General features: G+C 43.6%; 2 protein-coding genes across 2 annotated transcripts in view; both read left to right on the top strand.

Annotated features, from left to right (window-relative positions):
- The window catches only part of Bbs7 (Bardet-Biedl syndrome 7), a 30,995-nt gene extending 25,714 nt beyond the window's left edge, over nt 1-5,281 (top strand). Inside the window, exons 13-17 of the mRNA XM_051157755.1 lie at nt 1,421-1,585; nt 2,235-2,344; nt 2,449-2,552; nt 2,691-2,814; nt 5,090-5,281. Coding sequence (XP_051013712.1) covers nt 1,421-1,585; nt 2,235-2,344; nt 2,449-2,552; nt 2,691-2,814; nt 5,090-5,223 — 637 coding nt within the window. The 3' untranslated portion in view covers nt 5,224-5,281. The remainder of the gene's footprint in view (nt 1-1,420; nt 1,586-2,234; nt 2,345-2,448; nt 2,553-2,690; nt 2,815-5,089) is intronic.
- A 2,566-nt stretch (nt 5,282-7,847) lies between these two features.
- Ccna2 (cyclin A2) lies at nt 7,848-13,828 on the top strand. The gene is made up of 8 exons (XM_051157070.1): nt 7,848-8,106; nt 8,805-9,051; nt 10,897-11,009; nt 11,142-11,365; nt 12,027-12,234; nt 13,168-13,281; nt 13,494-13,627; nt 13,765-13,828. Exons 1-8 carry the CDS (start codon nt 7,921-7,923, stop codon nt 13,811-13,813), a joined length of 1,275 nt encoding a protein of 424 aa, XP_051013027.1. The 5' UTR covers nt 7,848-7,920; the 3' UTR covers nt 13,814-13,828.
- The last annotated feature ends 281 nt before the right edge of the window (nt 13,829-14,109 follow it).

Here is a 14,109-nt window from a genome sequence, read left to right as displayed (position 1 = left end):
TCTCTGTCACAGCAGCTCTCATTTTAAGATAGCTTCTTGGCTGGGGGTGGGATTCATGCCCACTTCCCCTCCTCTGTGCTAGGATTTTGTCTGGTTTGAGCTTGTGCAGGTCTTATGCATGTTGACTTAATTTCTGTGAGCTCAGATGTGCATCCTCCCTGTGTCTGGAAAAGCCATTTCGAAGTTACCTACCATCACCTTTGGTTCTTGAAGTCTTTCTGCTACTTCTTCCACAAAGTTTCTTGAGCCTTAAGGAGTTGCATGTGATATAAATATCCTATTTAGGACTGAGCATTCCAAAGTCAGTCCGTCGGTCTGTCTGTCTGTCTGTGCCTCTGTCTCTTTCTCTCTCTGTCTCTCTCTCTCTGTTTTTCTAGACAGGGTTTCTCTGTGTAGCCTTGGCTGTCCTGGAACTCACTCTGTAGACCAGGCTGGCCTAGAACTCAGAGATCTGCCTGCCTCCTCTTTGAATGCAGGGATTAAAGGCCTGCACCACCACCACCTGCCTCCCCAAAGTCCTTTATTCTCTTCATAATGACCAGGTGTGGTTTTTGTGTTAATTACCAGCTACTGCAAGAAGAAGCCTCTCTGATAAAGGTTGACAGTGTACTGATGGAAGGGAATGTCACCAGGTGTTGTTTTATTGCTGTTTCCTTAGCAGAAAACAGTAGATTCGGGCGGGTAGTGGTTGATCACGCCTGTAATCCCAGCACTCAGGAGGCAGAGCTCTGTGAGTTTGAGGCCAGCCTGGTCTACACAGTGAATTCAGGACAGCCAAGGGTATTACACAGAGAAACCCTGTCTTGAAAAACAAAACAATAACAACAACAAAAAAAGAATAGAGGACTGAAATTTGTGCCTGCCCTTCCTGAAGCCCAGCTGTGGGCTTTCCTATTGGTTACTCCCCTGTGCTGACTCCTCTGCGCCTTGTAGTCTGTGTAATTACAGATAGCAGACGCAGTTTCAGACAAGCATATCTACCTGAATGGCCTCAGTTGAATCGATGTTATGCTTGTTCTGATGAACAGAGAAGCTAATTACATCACCCAGCTGTAAGACGCCTCGCCCAGCAAGTGTAGGTGTAAATAAGCACCCAGATTTTTATCTATAAAGTTATAATGTTCATTTGGTGTATAAGATTAATTTCAGAAAACTTCTTTTTAAAGGTATTTATTTAAAGGTGAGAGTGGTAGCTCATGCCTGTAATTCTAGCTCTTGGGAGACTCAGGCAGGAAGACTGGCACGCATTTGAGGTTACATTGGTGTATGTAGTGAGTTTACGGGCTACACAGAGAGCCCTGAATAATTGTTTAAAAATTAATAAAATGAAGTGTTTAGCTGTATTTGAGACTCTGCCTACAAGTGTACATAGTATTTTCATGAACACACACACAATGCAGGCCTCTGCTGTCAATTGCAGACCCATGAACACATTGACTCTAACAGGCCAGTTCAGCTTTGCTGAAGTCCACTCCTGGGTGGTGTTCTGCCTGCCTGAAGTTCCTGAAAAGCCTCCAGCAGGAGAATGCACAACATTTTACTTTCAGAATACTTTTCTGGATACACAGCTTGAGTGTGTATACAGGTAAGTCAAATTAATTATTATTTTTTAAACAAATTGTCATATATAACACCTAAGTTTTAATCTGTTTTAAGACAGGGATGATTTCTAAATAATGTAATTGAAAATCTATAATGTTAAACAGAAGCTATCAAACAAATAGAATTAGTAAAAATTAGTATGCAAAGATTAATATTTTATAATAATGTCTATATAAAATCTGTAGTAATATTTGAATTATAAATATAATTGCATACATGTTTTAGATGGAATGTTCTAAAGATGTCTGCAAACCCATTAAATCTATTATGCAATTTAAGATGTGTCTATTTTTTTTTTCCCTGATGCTCTGTATGTATGTCTAAATAAGCAATTCTAAGTACATTTTTATATGAGATTAGATGTTGGCAATATTAATGTCCACCAAGAAAAAGGTTTTAAATGAAGTACTTAAAATTTCTCATCTTAAGAGGAATATGTGTAAGCAGATCTTTAGTTTTGAGTTTAGAAGCTGACTTGGTACGGTAGAGCACAGAATGCATCTTTATGCTTTATCTTGGTGATACACACAGATCACATAAGATCAAATGGAATCTAAACCCTAGCTAAAAACATGTGTGTGTAGGGCCATTTGCTTCTACATCTTTCCTTTAAACATATGTCGGTTTTGTAGAAAAGGAGAAGGGGTTTTTAAGTCTGACAACATTTCTACGATATCCATCCTAAAAGATGTGCTTTCTAAAGAAGCCACCAAAAGGAAAATTAATCTCAACATATCATATGGTAAGGAAAGAAAAGCCATTCCTTCCTTCCAATTTTTTACAGTTATAAAAGCAGTGTTTTCACGAAAAGTGACGTAACTAACTGTGCCTGGCAACGTTTTCTAGAGATAAATGAAGTGTCAGTCAAGCATACGTTAAAGCTGATCCACCCGAAGCTGGAGTACCAGCTGCTGCTGGCTAAGAAAGTGCAGTTAATTGAGGCCTTGAAGGTAAGGGGGTGTGTCAGCGGGACCCTGAGCAGTATTGGTAGCCCTGGACTTTCTAAAGTTATAAATACTTCGTTATACTAGATTAAAATTTGACCATTAAGGTGCTTCTTTTTTCTTTTTTTTTTTAATTGTAAATAGGAATTGCAGGTTCATGAGGGAAATACAAACTTTCTGATTCCAGAGTACCGCTGTATTCTGGAAGAGGCAGACCACCTACGAGAGGAACACAAAAAGCAGCCTGCACACCTTGAGAGGCTCTATGGTGAGTGGGCCTTTCCAGCATAGCCTGCTGCACTTCTTTTTAGCAGTTTGTTGTCGTCTGGCTTTGCGATTATTGTTGTTTTGTTTTGTTTTGTTTTTTGCCAAAGAGTTGTAAAAAGAACTAGGCAGAGGTCACAGCAGTCATGAGCCCATGGCAACCTGTTTACTGTACAAAATATTTCCGTATTTTGCCAATGAAGCCTTACATCTTAACCTGTTTTACTTTTACGATGCAAGTCAGTGTGAAAGTGGAATTTCCCTGTGAACACGTGTGCAGAGTGAAGAAGCAGCCCAGCCCGCCCGACTCAGGCGTCCGCACTGTGCAAAAGCACAGACAATTTTCACGTTCTGTTGCTCTTGTAAAAATTCAGCATTTAATCTATTTAAGCAAAATTTAATAGGGATATTTATGTGATGCTTAAGTTTACAGTTTAAAACTTGTTTTTCTTTGGTGGTAAGAGGTTGGGTATGTTACAGTTTGTATGAAAGAAAAAAAGGATCAAGGGAAGTGAAGGCAGAGATGGAGGGATGAGGGAGGAACAGATTAGGGAAGAGGTTTGTCGTCAGTCTCTCTGTGAGCTATTGTGTGAGCACACCACAGCATCTTTCATGCGATGTTTAACTGTTGTAACAGCTCTCAAAAGTTTGCTTTCACACCTAGTTAGTGGCAAAGCCTTCATTAGGACCGTCTCTCCCGGAAACACATGCCTTCTGCCCTGTGCACCATCATCAGTCTGTACTGACCCGTTAGCCTGCCGACAGACGCTCATCCACCCAAGACTTCTCACAAGTGAATAACACTGATATTCTGAGTGGTCACTAGATGGCAAGCACAGGACTTTTTTACAGTACTCTTTTTTAATAATTATTGTATTTTTGTACATATACATTTATATTATTACACATATATACAGTAGATTACCTATGGCAAGAAGAACCATGACACAATCAGGAATTATATAATACACTACTCTTAAGTGATGGTGTTGCGGGTCCACCATCTCTTATCTGTGATCCCCAAACCAGAAAGCAGCTTTGAAAACCAAAGTTTTACTTTTGTAAATCATTTACCAGCACAGTCTGTCTTAATCTAATTGACTTCATGATAAAACCTGATTTAAACTGACATGAGGTTATTTCTAATCATTTTATATTCCACTTAGTGCAAATATTCACTTGTATTATTTTATCGTAAAGCATTATGATTTTGTTATCAGATATTGCCACTTGGTCCCATTGCGTCAATACCACCCATGATATCTCTCTCTCTCTCTCTCTCTCTCTCTCTCTCTCTCTCTCTCTCTCTCTCTCTCTCTCTCTCTGTGTGTGTGTGTGTGTGTGTGTGTGTGTGTCTCTCTCTCTCTCTCTCTCTCTCTCTCTCTCTCTCTCTGTGTGTGTGTGTGTGTGTGTCTCTCTCTCTCTCTCTCTCTCTCTGTGTGTGTGTGTGTGTGTGTGTCTCTCTCTCTCTCTCTCTCTCTCTCTCTCCCTCTCTGGCTGTGTGTGTGTGTGGTGTGTGGTTGTCCTCTCCTCTCTCCCATCTCTCTCGCTCTCTGTGGGTGTGTGTGTGTGTGTGTGTCCTCTCTCTTTTCTCTCTCCTCTCTCTCTCTCTGTGTGTGTGTGTGTGTGTGTGTGTGTGTCTCTCTCTCTCTCTCTCTCTCTCTCTCTCTCTCTCTGTGTGTGTGTGTGTGTGTGTGTGTGTCTCTCTCTCTGTCTCTCTCTCTGTGTCTCTCTCTCTCTTCCTAAAATATACTTACCTTGAGGGTCCTGTATAAACAATTGACAATTATCCCTGTTTCATATCTGGAAAACTCAACAGTGAGGTAATTTTCTCCAGACCTATGCACCCAGTAAACCCATGGGTGGAGCGTTTTAGTTCTGTTGAACTTCCGGCTGGCAGTGACGCCTCTGGATCAGCAGTTATAAGCAGTGGTTAGGACAGTTAGTAAATATTCATGTCTTGAAAGCTGGTGCAAACCCTCCCCATATACACATTACTTTTTTCACCTATTTTTATACTTTGTACATTGGTGTTTTGTCTGCATGTGTGAGGGGGTCCGATCCCCTGGAACAGGAGTTACAGACAGTTGTGAGCTGCCGTGCGGCTGCCAATGCTCTTAGCCACTGAACATCTCTCCAGCCCTCACACTCCTTTTTAAAAGCACTAGCATTTTCTACACTTATATATGTTGAGTAATGGAATTTCAGGTGGTGAAAGAATATTAACTGCATTGCTAAAAGAACTAATCAGTGACAGGAAATAACATTTTTCTTTATAGGTATGATTACTGATCTTTTCATAGATAAATTTAAATTCAAAGGCACTAATGTAAAAACCAAAGTACCTGCTCTACTGGAGATTCTTGACAGCTACGACGAGAATGCATTGATCGCTTTCTTTGACGCAGCATGAAAGATAAACAAGGTAGGACCAGCAGAGCAGTCTGCTTAACAACAAGGTAAAGAAGAATCGTAAAGAATATTAACCATTGGGTTAATATTCTTTTTTTTTTCTCTTTGGTTTTTTGAGACAGGGTTTCTCTGTGTAGCCCTGACTGTCCTGGACTCACTTTGTAGACCAGGCTGGCCTGAACTCACAGTGATCCACCTGCCTCTGCCTCCCAGAGTGCTAGGATTAAAGGCGTGCACCATCATGTCCAACAAAGAATTTGTTTGGTTTTTGAGGCAGGGTTTCTCTGTGTAGCTGTGGTTGTCCTGGAATTTACTTTGTAGACCAGGCTGGCCTCAAACTCACAGAGATCCAGCTGCCTCTGCCTTCTAAATGGTGGGATTTAAAGGCACGTGCCACCCTAAGAATCACATTCTTAATACATAAAATATCTGTGATATAATAACTGTGACACTCCTACTTATTGGAATTCTTCAACAATGAAGACAAATTATTTTTAAAATACAAGTGGAGCTGGGTGTGATGGCTAATGCCTGAATTCTTGGCACTTAGAAAGCTGAGGAGGGAGGGTGACTGTGAGATCAAGGACAGCCCGTGCAACATAGTAAGGCCCAGCCAGCCTGGGCTACAGCAGAAGACCCTGTCTCAAAACTTCAAACAGACCAACATATGCAGAGTGATTATAAGAGCCATTAATGACTTTCTGCAAGTATTATTTTAATTTCTAAGTTGAGAATTGGAACATAAAATATATGCAGTTTTCATAAGATATATGAAAGTGTACAGACTTCCTGCATCATAATATATTTAAACTTTATATGTACATTACTTGCTCTCCTGACCGTTCTGCAAACTCATCAGCTACTTATGTGAAGCTGGTATGATCAACACACCATGCTGGCATTTTATGAGGCTAGGGCTAGCTTGCATCTGTACCCTGTTCCACCACCTTATCATAAGGTAGAAATAACCAATTTTTTCCCTAGGATTTGGAATGGACTGGCACCCAGCCTCACTTACTTGGTGACATGATCCTCCTGCAAACTGTGAAATACTTGGTTTAGTGTTGTAGATTGGCCAAAGAAGCAAGAAGAGCTTGGTCAGACCGGAGGGACCTCAAACAGATGTCCTATATGTAACCAGAAGAGTGATGGCTTCTACAGTTTTCCTGTACTAGTCCTTTTAATTATGTATGCTGGGGGAAAAGAAGACTTTGAAGCAACAGAAGTTTTAGTCATTCATTTCAGTGTAATATTGTATTGACAGTTTTAAAATACTATAAAAATAATAGAAAATAAGCTATCTTTTGTTGTCAAAAGGTAATGAATTTTTTAGAAAATAATTACATGTTGTATTTTATGTGCAATTCTTAAATATTAAATGTAAACATTTGGGTCCTTATTGTAGTAAGTTTTTTTTTTCCCCTGATATTTTCTTGGGACATCCGGGCCTCTGTCTGTCTGTCTATCTGTCTTTGGTTTTGGTTTTCCAAGACAGAATTTCTTTGTGCAAGCCTTGGCTGTCGTGGGTTAGCTCTCTAGACCAGGGTGGCGTCAAATTCACAGAAATCCACCTGGCTCTGCCTCCGGAGTTGCTGGAATTAAAGGCGTGGACACCACCGCCCGGCTGGCTGTTTTTCTTATATAAACACTTTTTGTTTATTTTTTTGAGACAGCATCTCAGTATGTAGCTAGCTTGGAACTAGCTATGTAGCTGTAGGCGGCCTTGAACACAGAGATCTGGAGCTCTGGGTTAAACGTATGCATCACCATGCACTTCATTTCCAAATGTGTCATCTGTTTGGGTCAGTGGGACTTAGTGTACTACTTGTTAGATGTCACAACCAAGGATAAGCAAAATTAATGGACATTTGAATTTCTTGTAATACACCACTTCAAATATGTCAACAATAGCTCAAGTTGGCGTTTTAAATTGATCACGTCTTTATTAGAGGGGGCTAAAATCTTACTGGAATGCCAGGCACCTTTAATCCCAGAACTCGTGAGGGGGAGGCGGGCGGATGTCTGTGAGTTGCAGGACAATCGGCATTTATGAAACGCTGCTTCAAAAATAAACAAAAAATACATGCCGAAGAGGTGACGCAATAGTAAACAAGGTACAGGCGGCACCAGAGAGACTGAGAAAGAAAGGAGTGTTCTGGTAGGGTGCCTCAGAAGTGAGCAGCTAGTCAGCTGGGACAACACGACCTTCTCCCTAAGCGCCACCCCACGACTGGGGAAGTTGTCAGTCCCGGGATCCCACGGGGGCGCTGACATTTGGGGACCCTGAGGGCTTGTCCGCTCCGCCCAGCTGCTCTGGCGGGTTCCTCCGCGCCGCGGGGTTACGGCGTGCAGAGCCCCGGAAAGTCGCCGGCGGCTGCCGCCCACCCGCCCTTACCCTGCGCAGGCGCGACCTCAGGGGCCCGCCCTGCCAGGTTCCCGTCGGGCCTTCGCTCGCGGCGACCGGCGCTCCTGGTGACGTCACGGCCCCCGGGCGCCCTCATTGGTCCATTTCAATAGTCGCGGGCTACTTGAACTGCTTGAACAGCCCGGGGCCGGCGCGCTGCGAGCAGCACCTGGGCTCTGCGCTGCTCCCGCCCGCTGCGCCTGCTCCGCGCGTCGGCCGCCTGGGTCCCGCGCAGCCCGGGAGCTGCGGGCGCAGTGCACGCTCTGCCGCCGCCGGATCCGGACCGCAGCCGCGATGCCGGGCAGCTCGAGACAGTCCGGTCGGGAGGCCGGCTCGGCCCTGCTCTCGCTGCAGCAGGAAGACCAGGAGAATGTCAACCCGGAGAAGGTGGCGCCAGCCCAGCAGCCGCGGGCGCAGGCAGCGATGAAGGCCGGGAACGCGCGGGGATCCGCGCCGCAGCAGAGACTCAAGACTCGGCGGGTAAAAGAGCGCGAGGGTCGGTGGGAAGGGCAGGGCGGGAGCGGGCCGGGTTTAGCCACCGAGAGGGCCGGGAAGCACGCTACCCTTTCAAGGGGAGTCCGGCTGCAGTCTGCGTGGTTCCGGGGTCTCTAGTACCAAATAGATCCACCAGCCCTTCCGACGCGAGTATGCTGCCCCTCCAGCACCACTGGCGGCCTCGTCCCTAAAAATGCCCGGGGTCATGCCCAGCGGTGTCACCCGCGTGCCCGCTTGGCCCAGCTGTGTGCCTTTCCCTCCACTTTTCAAGCCAGGCACTGCCGTAGGATCCACATCCCTTCCCCCTCACCATCTGCTTCACCGATTACCTCTGCTTCAGGGAAGGGTATAAAGCAGTTTTCAGCTTGGTAAATTCCGCCATTTTAGCCAGACTTGGCTTTATTTGTTTTGGTTTGTTTTTGCCCCACCCTGGGGTTAAAGTTGTCAATCAATTCTTTCCCCTAAACTTTAGACTTGATTAGTCTGTAATTCCAAACAGTTTTATTTATAGGCTTTGTAGAAATGTCTGTGACAAGTTGGTTGGTTTACTTGGATTACTCAAGTTTATCTGTCTGGCTAGGCTTTGCCTCGGGAACTTTGTTTTTCCGAATAGAATATTTATAAATAAAAGCTGAGACCCACAGGGCAAGAAGCAAAATTCTATTTTAAAATTTCCTCTTTAGGTTGCGCCTCTTAAGGACCTTTCTATAAACGATGATCATGTCGCTGCGGTTCCTTCGTGGAAAGCAAACAGTAAACAGCCAGCCTTCACCATTCACGTGGATGATGAAGCCGATGAGACTAAGAAGCCGCCAGCTGAGCATAAAGCAACACAGTGCGAAGATGCCCTGGCTTTTAATACAGCTGTCTCTTTACCAGGAGCGAGAAAACCACTGGTACCTCTCGATTATCCAATGGATGGTAGTTTTGGTAAGGTTTTTGCTTTTTATTTTACCTGTTCCCTTTACTTTTCACACAACCCCAGGGTTTCCTCTGTGTAGCCTTGGCTGCCCTGGAACTCACTCCATAGATCAGGGTGGCCTTGACCTCTCCCAAGTGCTGGGATTACAGGCGTGGGCTGCCACACCCGGCTGCTTTTTTTTTTTTTTGGAGACAGGATCACAATCTGTAGCTCAGACTAATCTTGAGCTCACACCACCCTTCCTCAGCTTCCAAATTCTTTTTTATTAATTATTTACTTTTCTTTTATGTGCATTGGTATTTTGCCTGTGTATGTCTGGATGTCAGATCTTGGAGTTATGGACAGTGGTGAGCTGACATGTGGATGCCAGGAATGAACCTGGGTCCTCTGGAAGAGCCATCTCTCCAGCCCCCCAAATTCTTGATTATAGGCCTGTGACACCATACCCTATTTGATTGGGTTAGTGGGGTTTTTGTTTGTTTCTGTTTTGTTTTTGGTTAGTTGGCTTGGTTGTTTTGTTTCTTTGTTTGTTTTTTTTTAGTTTTAAGTCTGTCTTGACTTTACAGATGTTTGCCTTGGAAACTAGATTTCAGTCCTATGAATGACTCCTTAACGTTGCCAGATTTAAGCATTATGGGATCTTCTAGTCCTTTTAAAGTCAATTTGAATGCTCATCAGACACTAGCCCAGATACAAGTCAGAGTAGCTGCTGTAGACGCCTGTGCCCTTGCTAGGGTCTCACTGTGTGGAGACCAGAGGTGTTGGAATCTGTCGCTCTCCACCCTGTGCTGTGTGTGTGCCAGGGGATGGGGTGTGCGTGTGCTGGTGCCCATGGACACCAGACGTACATTGGACTTTGGGATATCTTCATCTCATCTCTTGACAGAAGGTCTCGTTGGAGTTCGCTGGTTTGGCTTGAGTGGCTGGCCATCAAGCTGCAGGGACCTGACTCTTCTCCCCCGCCCCCTCTCCTCTCCCAGCCCTAGGGTTACAGATGGAGCTTGCAGCTTCTATGTGGTGCTGGGAATGTTTGTGCAGCAAGCACTGCACCAAGCCATCACCCTGGCCCCTGAGTTCTACAAGGAAGAAGGGGAGGGTAGATAAATAACTTATTATTGGGCAGAATACTGTAAAAATAATAAATAAATCTTTAAAAAAAAAAATCTCAAGGTACTCTGAAAAAAATGGAAACTCTTTATCTCATTGATAGTCTGAAGCTGGGTATGGTGGCACGTGCCGGTAATCCCAGCAGGGCGAGTGAGGGGGCAGCCTGGTCTACAGGCTGCACATAGAGAAACCCTATGGGGTGTGGGGGGCTTAATTTGAATGGTAAAACTAGAGCTGAGCATGTCCCTGCCTTTAAATAGCACTCAGGAAGCTGAGGCAGGATTGCCAGCCTAGGCTACAGAATAAGACCCTGTTGTAACAAACACCAGTCCGTGCAGTCCCTCACAGACTACTGTGTTTGAACATGGTGTAACAGACTTCGGACCTTTACCACGTTTGTTAATACAAGCTGTTGTGATTTAAGTATGTCAGCCTGTGAGATCTGCAATCTCTTAAGACAAAAATGATTATTTCCAAACTTTGATGTCAAGTACTCTGCTAACCGCCACTCACAGGAGCCCACTCATCTCTTGTGGCAGATGGTGCCGTAGGGCAGTTCTCAGTCCTCAACTTCTGGATATACATGCACATATGTATATGTATTTCTCTTTTAGGATTAAGATTATCCTAAAGCTATGTGGGCAGAAGTAAGTACTAAAACCAGAGTAAGATAATCTATGTTACTTTGCCATTAGGATCTTTTTAGTTGGAAGAGATAAGCACTTTCCCTTTAACGGCATTCACAGATTCACCACATGCTATGGATATGTCTATCGTCTTAGAAGACGAAAAGCCAGTGAGTGTTAATGAAGTGCCCGATTATCATGAAGATATTCACACGTACCTCAGGGAAATGGAGGTAAGGCTCTGTTCACTAATAGAGGGCAGTGTTGACTTCCTAGTGGGTCACTCTAATGCTAACCCTAAGTTTACAGTATGTATTGACAGCATCCTTGCGAGTTACACGTTAACACTACTAAGCTTTCTTTAGATTAAATGTAAACCTAAAGTGGGTTACATGAAGAAGCAGCCGGACATCACCAACAGCATGCGCGCCATCCTCGTGGACTGGCTAGTTGAAGTGGGAGAAGAGTACAAGCTGCAGAACGAGACCCTGCATCTGGCCGTGAACTACATCGATCGCTTCCTCTCCTCCATGTCTGTGTTACGAGGAAAGCTTCAGCTCGTGGGCACTGCTGCTATGCTGCTAGCCTCGTAAGTTCAAAGGCATCACTCTCTACCCCACCCCCATTTGTATTTTACTGGGTGATTTGCCGGCAGGTTTATCTGTAGTGCATGTGTGCAGTGCCCTGCTGAAGCCAGAAGAGGGCATCTGGTCCACTGAGTTTGGTGTTCTGGTCAGTTCAGCCAGTGCTCTAACCATTGTGCCATCTCTCCAATCCCCACTTACTATTTTATATGAAAGGAATGGATTGATTTGCAACTCTGACATAAAGCTTTCTCCATCTGGATTTTGCATTCTTTGAATGAGCATAGACTAGCCACATTTTAGCAGACTAGATCCCAGAGTTCAAATGTGGCTCTTCTACAATAAAGTGCTTTCTGGAGTATCTTCCCTGCAGCAGGACATAAAAGTGACATTTTAAAGTGACACATTTATTTTCCTGAGACTATCTAAATGTTCAGCTACTCTGTCATTGCTGCCATCATTTCCTTTGACTCTATGTAGGAGACAGATCAGAAGCCCCTTACTGATTTGGGCCTTATAATTGGCTGTTAATGACCTCAACAGAGATGGTGGTCCACTGGCAGGGGAAACGTGGCTGGTGGAAGTGAGTCTTAAGTCTGTAGTCTAAATGGTTTAGATTAAGACAAAACCTTTTGAAAAACGTGCTTACAACTTCTTTTGTTACAGAAAATTTGAAGAAATATACCCGCCAGAAGTAGCAGAGTTTGTGTATATTACAGACGATACCTATTCCAAGAAGCAGGTTCTGAGAATGGAGCACCTCGTCTTAAAAGTCCTTGCTTTCGACTTAGCTGCACCAACAGTAAATCAGTTCCTTACACAATACTTTCTGCACCAGCAGCCTGCAAACTGCAAAGTTGAAAGCCTAGCGATGGTAAGCTTATTTTATGGGTTTTCTTTAAGGTTATAAAAATAGGGGGTAAGCCCTGGTTTCATTGTATAACACTGCTTAAGAGATTTGCTAGGCATGCATGCCTGTGTTTCCAGCAGAGGGGCAGATGTCTGAGTTCAAGGCTAGCTAGCCTGGTCTACAAGTTGTGTCCAGAGCAACCAACACTATACAGAGGAGCCTTGTCCAAAAACAGAGAAAGTATTTTGGGACAGTTAATGTTCCATTACACAGAAAAACCTATAGCTAGCAAAAGATAGTACACATTGTGGGTTTTGTGTTTATGGAATCAACCAATGTGTATTAGAAATAACTACCTGCGTGTACTGGATAATCTCACAGTGCCACTGTGTATGTATTGAGTATTTATTGGGTATTACAAGTAATTCAGTGATATTCTAAGTAGCTTGTGTGAAAATGGTACATCTTTTATATTTAAGGAACTCAAGTATCTGATGTCCATGGGGACAGAAAAATTCTCTTTACAGGAGAGAATTTCCCAAAGGATACTCAAAGATGGCTATCAGAAAAGCATTAACTAGTGGTTTAAAGAGAGCATCCTAAGCCAGGTGTGTGGTAGTGTATGCACGCCTTTAATCCCTGCACTCAGAAGGCAGAGGCAGGTAGATCAATGTGAGTTCAAGGCCAGCCTGGTCTACAAAGTGACTCCAGGACAGCCAGGGCTACACAGAGAAGCCCTGTCCTGAGAGGGGGGGGGGGGGGGAGAGGGAGGGAGGGAGAGAATATATCCTAGCACTATTTTAAAAGTTATTAGGGTAAGATGAGAATAGAGCAAAAACATAGGGCTGATACAAACACGTGAGTATCAGAGATGGTTAAAACAGCTCAGGAGGCAAGGACTTGAAATTTGAGTCTTAAGAGATCTTGTGATTATAAAGTTGTGTTTTTTTATTCCAGTTTTTGGGAGAATTGAGTTTGATAGATGCTGACCCCTACCTAAAGTATTTGCCGTCACTTATTGCTGGAGCTGCCTTTCACTTAGCACTCTATACAGTCACAGGACAAAGCTGGGTATGTATATACAGTTGCCTTCATAAGGATTGGTGCTGCTTTGGTTTGGGCAGAAAGCTGAGCCATAAACTTGCATTTGAAAGCTCTGCTTCAAGAATCTGGGCCATCCACCTGCTGCTAGCATGGGAAGTAGTCAAACCATCAAAAGATGGAGTGAGGTAAACATGTTAAAGCAACTGAGCTCGCTGGTCAGTGTTGTCTCTTCTCTGTAGCCGGAGTCATTGGCACAGAAGACTGGATATACCCTGGAAAGTCTGAAGCCTTGTCTCATGGACCTTCACCAGACCTACCTCAAAGCACCACAGCATGCCCAACAGTCCATAAGGGAAAAGTACAAACACTCAAAGTAAGAATCACATTCTTTGTGTTAAGGGGTGTGACTACCTCATCAGTCTAATCAAATAGAAATAGCATTGCTCCAGTCCGGGGTACATGAATTGTTCCTTGGATGTTTACTAAAAGTTTTCTTTCTCTACTTAACAGGTATCATGGCGTATCTCTTCTCAACCCACCAGAGACACTAAATGTCTGAGAGTGAAAAGACTACATTTGTTTAAAATGGAAGTTACTCAATTCACGCTGTACAGTTTTATCTTGTTTTAATTTCATAATCATTTCTCAATGTAGATGGTATATCCACAGACAAATTATGGTATCCATTGCTTTTTAAATGGTTTTAATTTGTATATCTTTTGTACATGTGTCTATCTTAGATATTTGGCTAATTTTAATTGGTTTGTTAACACTGGTGCTGCCAACTGTCAGGAGGATAATAATAAATTGATTTGGAAATCTTTGCAAGTCAAAGTTAATTTGAGATAAAAACAA

The sequence above is a fragment of the Acomys russatus genome, chromosome 15 (genome assembly GCF_903995435.1).
Source record: "Acomys russatus chromosome 15, mAcoRus1.1, whole genome shotgun sequence".
NCBI lineage: Eukaryota > Metazoa > Chordata > Mammalia > Rodentia > Muridae > Acomys > Acomys russatus.
Note: the sequence above shows the minus strand (reverse complement) of the source record. Positions and strands in the feature narration are given on the sequence as shown.

What these genes read in the sequence shown, in the direction of transcription:
- Ccna2 (XM_051157070.1), top strand. Translation starts at nt 7,921, where the DNA reads ATGCCGGGCAGCTCGAGACAGTCCGGTCGGGAGGCCGGCTCGGCCCTG. An exon ending in GCTGCTATGCTGCTAGCCTC is followed by an intron (nt 11,366 to 12,026) that starts GTAAGTTCAAAG and finishes CTTTTGTTACAG; the next exon opens with AAAATTTGAAGAAATATACC. An exon ending in CAGTCACAGGACAAAGCTGG is followed by an intron (nt 13,282 to 13,493) that starts GTATGTATATAC and finishes TCTTCTCTGTAG; the next exon opens with CCGGAGTCATTGGCACAGAA.